This window comes from Gigantopelta aegis, chromosome 7 (genome assembly GCF_016097555.1).
Source record: "Gigantopelta aegis isolate Gae_Host chromosome 7, Gae_host_genome, whole genome shotgun sequence".
NCBI classification, from domain to species: domain Eukaryota; kingdom Metazoa; phylum Mollusca; class Gastropoda; order Neomphalida; family Peltospiridae; genus Gigantopelta; species Gigantopelta aegis.
This window is the reverse complement of record NC_054705.1, coordinates 17,432,744-17,443,012: the sequence shown is the minus strand read 5'-3', so window position 1 is coordinate 17,443,012 and position 10,269 is coordinate 17,432,744. Positions and strand designations below refer to the sequence as shown.

Sequence of the window (10,269 nt, the reverse complement as noted above, 5' to 3'; positions counted from 1 at the left end):
TGTCATACGTCAAGGTTCAATTCAACTTATTTTCGTGCCTATATCCAATTTAAGGTCCAAGCACGCTATCCTGGGCACACACACCTCACCTATCTGGGCTATATGTCCAGGACAGTGGGTTAGTTGTTAGTCGTTTGTGAGAAAGAAGAGGGTGTAGCGTTTTTACACCTACCCATCGAGTCGTTAAAACTCACTCTGGGTGAGAGCCGGTACAGGGCTGCGAACCCTGTGCCCACCAGCCTTATTTCCGATGATTTAATCACGACGCCACCGAGGCCGGTACATCAAGGTGTTCTTGTGTGTTTTATATGCACCAGACAATGTGTTTTACCTCCACCCTTTTGTTTCTTTTCAGATGTAGTTCTTCACACAGGGAACGCCTTGTTTTCATATTATGTAGTTATATATTTCTGCGCCGATTTTTTTCAAAAGTGGTCACAAAAATAGTGGGGTTTTTTTTATTTCTAAAATGCTTTTACTTTTCTTCTTACTTTTTTTTTTTTTTTTTTTTTTTTTTTTTAGTAAATAATTTCAGTTTGGTCTGACACCAAACTGAAATTATTTACTTAAAAAAAGAGGATGGGGCGGACTATAAACCTTTATGCATTTAATTATTATTGAGCTCACCTCCGATGGGTCCGCTGATCCACGCTGCTACCCCGCCTATTAGACCGGCATATCCCACTGCAGACGTATAACGGTGATTTCCCGCCACTTCATAGACAGCAGACGGGAATAAAACAGACGAAGCGCCATACGGTATGTTGTATAATAGAACCGCAGATACCACAGAAACATATGTCTTAGCAAAAGGCACAATTGACATAAACGTCCCTGTTGCTATGTAAAGGACGCCAATTGGTAATATCTTCGACCCTCCCGTGAACACAGTCACAGCAACAGTGATAGCTCGGCCGGCTACGCTGGAAATCCCAGCTACAGTTAAAAAGAATGCTCCCGTTTTCAGGTCAAAACCATTTGTTTTGGACATATCCACCAAGAAAAAATTCACTGTAGGTATCAAGGCCAATACTAAAAATACATTGAATCCCATAATGAGAAATCCAAATTCTTTAAACAGGGAGAGATTCCAGTGGGATTTGCTCTCGGAAGGATCGTCCAATTTCCGGTCTTTTTGTACGAGATCTCGCGAGATCGCAGCGATGGTAAGAAATGCTGGACAGCAATGAAGAGTTATTCCCCCTAGTAACAACATGGTTCCGCGCCAGCCGAATTGTTCCAGCAAAAGTGCAGTCATGATTGGATATACTGAATATCCGATTCCGACGGAGCTGGCCAATAGGGCAAAGGCAAAATCTCTCCACTTGGCATTCTTGATAACAGTTCCGATAACTGAAAAGTTGATGACGTACTGGCAACAAAGGCCAAGACCTGTGAAGGAAAATAATACATTAATTTCAATTCAACTTATTTTCATACGTATATGTAATTAAGTTTCAAGCACGCTGTCGTGGACACACACACACACACACACACACCTCAGCTATCTGAGCTGTCTGTCCAGGGTCCCGTTCCACGAACGAATTGTAGCTAAGGTTAATTGTAGTGATTTAAGGTGAGTTTTACAACTGCCACCGTAAACTTTACAGCCGTTCCACAAAGCAACCTTACGGTAGTCATAAGTGCCCCTTTAATTATTAATAGACTCTTTGCGAAGAAGTGCGAATTAGTTAAATAATAAATTGGTTACCGACTTTTCGGAACATGTTGGATGTATTCATTGGTATGGGACAACCATGAAGTAACTTTGTCAATTTATTCGGTAAGCGATAATTGCCGAATGCATAAGACATGAGAGTTATCTCCCTTATTTTCGTGTGAAGGTCGTTAGGCCTAGACTGTTTTAGATCGAGCACAGAGTTTCATAAAAGGTATTTAGTATATATTAGATCTATTTTTACACAAAGAGTTAGTATCCTTCTTAGAACATTATCAAATCATCATCTAACTGCCATTTGACAGCTACGGTAATGGCTTACAACTGCCTCGTACCGATTGTAAATTTTCACTGTAATTTACGACGATAGTAAACTACGCCGCGTCGTGGAACGGGCTGATGATCGAAGAAAAAAATTAAGGTCTCGATGGTAGGTATTTACGACAATAGTAGGGCTAAGATCGTTTCGTGGAACGGCGCCCAGGACAGTGGGTTAGTTGTTAGTTGTTAGTGAGAAAGAAGAGGGTGTAGTGGTCCTGCACCTACCCACTGAGTCGTTGAAACTCGCTCTGGGTGGGATCCGGTACCGGGCTGCGAACCCTGTACCTACCAGCCTGTAGTCCGAGGGCTTCACCACGACACCACCGAGGCCGGAAAATAATACAGTTAGTACGGAAGCATTGGTTTAACTACTGAGACTAAAAAAACTACCAACTTTTAAGACAACTTAATTATGTGCTCTTGCTACAACTAAGGGGTACAAGATTTTGATTTGATGTTGGTTTTAACCCACTGAAAAAAGTGCAAGTTAGAACGTACTCAGTATGTAAGAAAAAAGTACTGCCACAAAGAACTTTTTTTTACTGTGTTTTACCACATACATGGATGCAGATTTTAATACGATTAAAATAACTTATATCTTGGACACGTGTCTGGCCAGGAACCAGTTTGAGAAAGTGGAGAGGAGGCAACTGACCATAGACATCATACCGGAAGAGACAATTTCTATTAAACGGGCTACAACAATGTTATCTCGTACAAGGAGCCAAGGACATGTTCACTGCCTGTGTAAAACTAACTGTAAAACTGCACGTTGTGAATGACTCACGGATGTACAAGTTATAACTCGTACAGAAAAAAACTGTACCAGTTTCAACTCGTATAAACACAAGTTGTATCTTATAGAATGCTTTTGTACAGGTTATAACTTGTACAAAATCGCAACTTGTACACAACATATACATATACACATGTATGTATGTATGTATGTATGTATATATATATATATATATATATATATATATATATATATATATATATATATATCCCTCCCTTCCCACTCTCACTCACTCACTCACTCTCTCTCTCTCTCTCTCTCTCTCTCTCTCTCTCTCTCTCTCTCTCTCTCTCTCTCTCTCTCTCTCTCTCTCTCTCTCTCTCTCTCTCTCTCTCTCTCTCTCTATCTGTGTCTCTCTCTCTCTGTGTCTATCTAGCTAGCTATCTATCTATGTATGTATGTATATATATATATAAATTCTTAAAGAAGGCTCGAGTTTAATAATAAGAAAGAGACTTCGTAATGTCGGCGCATAGTATCACTATTACCGTATTACCTGTAATAAATCCACCTGACACAACGAGAACCGGAAATGAGGGAGCTAAGAAGCTAACGACGAGTCCAATGGTTGCCAACAAATTCCCGGCAAATCCAACAGGCCCAGCGCCATATTTGAGAAACAGAGGACTTACAACAGCACCTGGGAAAAAAAATGAAAGGTATAAACTCTCTAGGTCCTCATTTTGTTTGAAGTCTCATTTGGGGTCTATTGTACACCAGATTGCATTCTGTATTTGACAGGACAGGCAAAGGCGAATCTCAAAGAAGGGATGAAGGGTACTTATCCCCTCTAAGTGAGATTAAATTGCCCCTTTTTGAACAAAAAATTTAGTTTGTTTGTTTGATTTATTAGTCATCGGCTATTGGGTGACACGTTTGGTAATTCTGATATATAGTTGTATAGAAAAAAAACCCGCTACATAATATCATGGGATCTTTTATATGCTCTATCCAACAGGCAGGATAGCACATATCACGGCTTTTCACGTATCAGTTGTGGTGCAGTGACTAGAACGAGAAATAGCCCAATGGGCCCACCGACAGGGATCGATCTTAGATGGAGCTCACATCAAGTTGAAATGTTATAAAATATACTTAAAGATGAAATATAAATAATGTAAATGAAAAGAAATAAAATTACCATTGGCTCATTCAGTTTGAATATTTAAATTAAAGTCGAAAAGCCCTGCTCCTCCACACATCCCACCCCAACGTTTGATTGTCTCTTGATTATGATCATGTATGGGAGATTTTGTCTCATCCATATATCCTTCTATCCGTACTTACTTCCACACATTAAACTCCCAAGGCTAACGGACTGCAGCAATGCTGTTTCGGCGGTGTTCGTTCCAAACGTGTCTCTGATTGGTAGAAAGAGGACTCCAAGAGACATGGCGTAACCATGGGAAATGACTATAGTGATGGAACATATTCCCACCAGCACAATCTGCTTCTTCAGCCTCGTTTTGGAATGCCACCTGCTCGAAAAGGGTAGACAAATTTTGTATTCAATTTGCATATTTACCTAATGTGAAAAATCTACCACAATATTCCACATAACAAATGTTTGTTTGTCAAAATATGTTTTTGGTTTTCTTCTCTAGTTTTAACCTGTAAAACATGGACACTAAGTTTAGTTAATTTACAAACCTGTAAACACACTAGAACTCGGATCAATAAACCACTACTTCTCAGACGCACGTACGTTTTTTAAAATATGAAAAATGCGATATTTGATACTACAAACACCAAGATGACCAGAAACACTTCGGTTCTACGGAAATGGATAATCTAAAGAATAAAATATAAGTAATGTTTGATTTCAGTGACCATAAACGGCTCTAATAGTGACACATATGCTGTGTTTAAAAACTAGGGTCAGTCCCTTTAATACCTCGTACACTCAGTTTAATATGTTAAGGACAATAACACTATTTAAAATGTATTGACAATTAAGTAAGGCATATAAAACATCAAATATACTATCCAGATTTGTATGCCATATTATTCCATAATATTATAACTGGTGGTCTGTTGTTGTTGTTGTTAATAATAATAATAATAATAATAATAATAATAATAATGTGTTGTTGTTACTACTACTACTACTAGAACTAGTACTACTACTACTAAATATAATAATAATAACAACAATAATAATAAACAAAAGAAGAAAATAAGACACTCTTCCTAGTTCTATTGAAACAATTACATTTGTGGTGCCTTTTCAAACATTCAAAATTCGTTTACAAAAATTCATATGCACATTCTCAATATCATGAGCGGGGTGAAAACCCCATACCGCGCATTCAAAATCATGCAGCTTCATGTCCTTATTGAGACATAAATTATTACACTTTCTTAAAATATGGCTCATACATGTTCTACCATGTGAGGTAATTACACACTTTGTTCTATAAATTTGTAATTAAAATTCAGTGTCAGTCCAAGGTTGCTGAAGCAATCAACAACTGTAATAAGGTCACTATTTTACTTCAAGGTTTCTCTAACAGCCATTTTCCCTCTGTTTCTGAATACAAAAAAAATATATATATATATACGTTAACATTAACATTCACATAAGGGAACAAAAATGGCGATAAGGCTTCACCTTGCATCAGTCTAGCATTACAATAAAAACATTTTGAAAATTGAAACTGATACTTAAGAGTTCTTCAAACCGTCATACATCGATTTTATAATGTTATACAGTTTTCCAGTAACTTAACCAATAGTTTACATATATTTACACTACCAAACGCTTTTTGTATAATCTAAAAAAAACAAAAAAACTATACAATTTCTTTTTTTCTGGCCAGTAATGGTCATAATAACAGTGTTAAGTGCGAAAAAAAAAATCAATTATTATGTTAAGCCTGGCTTAAACCCAAAATGGGCATCTGATAGCATACTATGTTCATCTGATCATTTAAGTAATCTCTTATTTAAAATACAATGCAGTTTATACATTTATTTTTACATGTACATATATTTATTTTCACATGCACAGTAAACATTAGTCAGTTGGTAATCTGACGTCTGCCATCTAAATATTAACATGGTCTCGAGTTCGTTGGCGACGTGCCTATCAATTAGTGTCATTCAATACTAATATTTTACGAGCAATCAAAGACGCAATGCATTTTAGTATATATTATGTCTTATAATAATGGTCTTATACCTATGTATGTGAGACAATGGGAGAACAGGTTCTGATCACACGCCTTAAAGTTCTCTAACAAGACACACACTCCACTGGAATATAGACCCGGGAAGAACAGATTCTGATCACACGCCTTGAAGTTCCATGACACATTACAGACTCTACTTGAAGACCTGAGTGACATTACCATAACAAAGACTTGTATTATAAACATAGTTTATTTTTTACAGGTTCGAGATAAAATTAACAACCTACAATTCAGATTATGTTGTTAATTTAGTTAAATACGCCAGAAATATGAAAATGCAAGTTATACGATACTATTATGATGAATTACAGAATGAGAAAGAAACATGCATTGCAATCATATAGTATATACCTTGTGTTTTCCGTATCTACAATTACGTTTTCAACAGCGCATGTACCATTTTCAGGTAATCTTTTGGAAGATTCTGTTGTCCATGGTCCGTCCACATCATTTGTCTGTTGGCCTGTGCGTACACCTTTGCTGTTAGACCTGTCACAAATAGACAATGCTGTCGTTGCTAATACCATATCTTTTGACGCTGTATCTGACGATGCTGTCCGCAGTGCTCTCGTCTGTGTTTTGGAATCGTCTGTGGTTTCATCTCGGCCGCCATTACTCGTCACTTCACAAACAGTATGGTCGTTGAAAGCTACGTTTATTGCCATTTTTGTCTTTCGTATTTTCCACCACCCGGCTTTGTGAATAATGTGTCAACTGTTATGTGCAAGACTCTAATATGTGCGTATTAGTATACGTAATGTCCTTTCTGTCGTTCGTAATTAATGCGAAACCATAAACACAGCAGGGAACAGGGAAACTCTTTTTACGTGCCCCTATCCACAAGGGTTCAGGCACGCCCACCCCGGATTCAGCCTCTGACTACGCCAGTGACCGACTCCGGGGCGGGACACAGCATGTTCTGTATATCACTAAATCACTGTATAATGACTTGCAAGACCGAGACACATTGTCTTGCCCTATATGGGTATAAAGGTGTTGCATTAGCGGCATCTTGCTCAGTCGGTAGAGCGATCGCCTGAGGTGCTCGAGTCCGACGATCGAATCTACTCGGTGGACCCATTGTTTGAATGTTTTTCCCATCCAAACCAGTGCCGCTGACTGGTATATGAATCCATGAATGTTTGACAACACCCCAGCACACAAATATATCCGCTATTTGGGTATCCACAAATTGGAAATATATAAATAGTTTTATGTCAAAGGCCGTGGTATGTGCTGTTGTGACTGCAGTGGAACCTCGTTAGATCGGACTCCAGTAGTCCGGAATCCTCACCTTACGGACGTTTGTTTTTTGCAAAACGAAACGACCACTCAAAAAGTTATTTATTAATCCAGATTTTGAGCTTCCGGAACCGGACGGTCATAATTCTGAACCAAACGTAAAACGTTTGACCGGTCGCCGCTGATTGAACATAAAAGTAATCCGCCAATTCACGCTCAAGGAATCGACAGAGATAAAATGGCTGCACGGGGTTTCACACCGCAGTTTATTTAACCATTCACCTGTGTTTATTTAGTGTTAGTCGGATAGAGCACAAGTGTTCACAAGTGTTTGTTGTTTTTTAAAATATAATTTCTTTGATCTATGACCAGACTGGCTGTTTCATTTTATGAAAACAAAAGAGAGAATATTTTATTTTTAAAAGTGGGTAACTCTTGATCATACCCTACGGTACCCCATGACCTCGTTTTGTAACAACCCTCCTACCTTACCTGTATGATTTATTACTGAATATTGTTCATAATTGTTTTGGTGTCCAACTCAAGAGTATTGCCAGTCACCCCAAATAAAGACAAAGGAAAGGTCTTTATAAGTTACTGCTATCAAAACATTGGCGTCCGACTCTTTCACAAGTGGAACAATGCTCATTCAGTTTCACGCCGTGGAAATGAACTCAACCACGTTGCCTAGGTTTACAACATTAACCGGTACGACAAAACACGGCTAATAAAATGTAAAACTTGTTGTCGCTAGTAATCAAACATTTAGTATCAACAATGCAACATGTCTTAAACAGTATTTCATTTTATTTAATCGCATTTTTTAACTTTTAAGACAAGCACCTGGCAGTACACTACTGAATAGTAGACTGGCCTCACGGACATGAAATAAGTGCTTATTCACACCACGAGGCGGATCAACAGAACAAAACTGGTTGAAGAAATGTCTGGTTCTAAAAATGGGCAATTGGCAAAGGTGTTAACGTGCACATCCAGAGCACGTTGTTGTAGCGCTCGCCTGTCTTGGGCACGAGAGCCGGCCTCGGTTCTAAAAATCAACTGTGTCGTTTTTATTTTGTTTCTGAATCAAGGGAGGTTACTCATCACGTACATTTCAGTAATCCGGAACGTTTTTTTTAATAACCATACTGTCCGGACTAACGATATATAAAAGATCCCTTGCAGCTAATTTAAAAATGTAACGGGTTCCCTTCAAGAATACTGAACAAACATACACATGAAATTAGAGAGAGAGAGAGAGAGAGAGAGAGAGAGAGAGAGAGAGAGAGAGGAGGAGAGAGAGAGAGAGAGTAGTTTCAAAGATTGTTATCTTCAAACCACAAACTCACAGTGTTAAATATTATCATATATCGTCTTTTGAGAATGCGGTATTCCAAAGGTTCTCGCCTGCACCAGGATCGCGTCTGTCAACACTCTCAGCTGATTAAAGGCGCGTCGTTGATGGAATGTTCGGCGAAATGTGGTATTCAACGTCAACAGTCTGCAGTGTGAACTCATCTCTAATGGACGTTTTGACGACACCAAGGTGATCAATCCAGACTGGGATTACTATGGCTCGGATTTCTGCTAGTCTGGGCGTTAATCGTATCTCTCCACGAGTCCAAAGGTTGTTTTAAAACGGGACTGTCAAGTTTTGATGTCTATAGTCTGAATAAAAACACACTATAAAATACTTATTCAGATGGACAAAGCTAATATAAGGGAAAAACAAGTTAGTGGAATATACTTTTCAGAAATAGAAGCAATCGTGTCGTCTCTACAGTGTTAAGTGTCTCACATAACATTCTTTCGTACATCACGTAATGTAATTTCCATCATTTCACAACAGCAATTTGACTTGTTGTTTCAGGTATTTTATTGTACACAAATATACACTAGGCTGCTAAATACTACTTAGGTCATGCATTTAAAGTGAATTTGAAGTTATATGTCGGTGAGGCGCCATTTAAATGAACTCACATTAGACTAAAACAGATTAAAACCCATTTTGATAATTTATTTTGTTCTTATTTTTGTCATACAACCATGAGTACAAAGGTATTATTGTTTAAAGTTGTATCTTTGTACAAAGAAAGAAAGAAATGTTTTGTTTAACGGCGCACTCAACATTTCATTTACGGTTACATGGCATCAGACATATGGTTAAGGACAACACAGATAAAGAGAGGAAACCCGATGTCGCCACTTCATTAGCTACTCTTTTCGATTAGCAGCAAGGGCTCCTTTATATGCACCGTCCCACAGACACGGTAGAACGTACGACGGCCTTTGATATACCAGTCGTGGTGCAGTGGCTGGAACGAAAAATAGCCCAATGGGCCCACCGACGGATATCGATCCCATAGCGACCGCGCATCAAGCGAACGCTTTGTCACTAGGCTACGTCCCGCCCCCTTTGTGCAAAGAGTGCATGGAAGATACTAACAAATCATACCACCTAAGTAGGCATGCTGTTGACTTCACAACTTAAAATATCAAAACAACGTACACTGGTATGTGATTCAGGTGTATACGTTTCCTAAATTTAAACATTACTGCATTAATAATTGTTGTGTGTCATTCTCCCGGCTGAAAACAAATGATAGAGCTTAGGTCTCCTAAAACTAGAACCTACCACGAGTTAGCACATTGATATGTTTTTCTACCACGATTTAGCCTAATACAGACGAATCTAGCTGTTGGAGCAAATATTTGAAATTTATGTTTCTGGTGAATATGTTGCACCGCAGCCACTGGTAATGGTATGAATGGTAATAATGATAAAACAAAACCCCAAACATTTAGCTGAAGTTGCTTGAGAACAAATAACCTCTTTTGGAGACTAGCACCGACCTCGGTGGCGTCGTGGTTAAGCCATCGGTCTACAGGCTGGTAGGTACTGGATTCGGATCCCAGTCGAGGCATGGGATTTTTAATCCAGATACCGACTCCAAACCCTGAGTGAGTGCTCCGCAAGGCTCAATGGGTAAGTGTAAACCACTTGCACCGATCAGTGATACATAACTGGTTTAACAAAGGCC

The 10,269-nt window shown here is 38.7% G+C and overlaps 1 protein-coding gene across 1 annotated transcript; it reads right to left on the bottom strand.

Annotated features, from left to right (window-relative positions):
* Window positions 1-307: 307 nt before the first annotated feature.
* LOC121377944 (monocarboxylate transporter 2-like) lies at window positions 308-6,651 on the bottom strand. The gene is made up of 4 exons (XM_041506039.1): window positions 6,338-6,651; window positions 4,083-4,273; window positions 3,292-3,435; window positions 308-1,392 (listed from the first exon to the last, which is right to left on the bottom strand). The coding sequence occupies exons 1-4, from the start codon at window positions 6,649-6,651 to the stop codon at window positions 608-610; spliced, it is 1,434 nt and encodes a 477-aa protein (XP_041361973.1). The 3' UTR covers window positions 308-607.
* Between the last annotated feature and the right edge of the window lie 3,618 nt (window positions 6,652-10,269).

What these genes read in the sequence shown, in the direction of transcription:
- LOC121377944 (XM_041506039.1), bottom strand. Translation starts at nt 6,651, where the DNA reads ATGGCAATAAACGTAGCTTTCAACGACCATACTGTTTGTGAAGTGACG. An exon ending in GTAGATACGGAAAACACAAG is followed by an intron (nt 4,274 to 6,337) that starts GTATATACTATA and finishes CTTTTCGAGCAG; the next exon opens with GTGGCATTCCAAAACGAGGC. An exon ending in GTCAGGTGGATTTATTACAG is followed by an intron (nt 1,393 to 3,291) that starts GTAATACGGTAA and finishes TTTCCTTCACAG; the next exon opens with GTCTTGGCCTTTGTTGCCAG.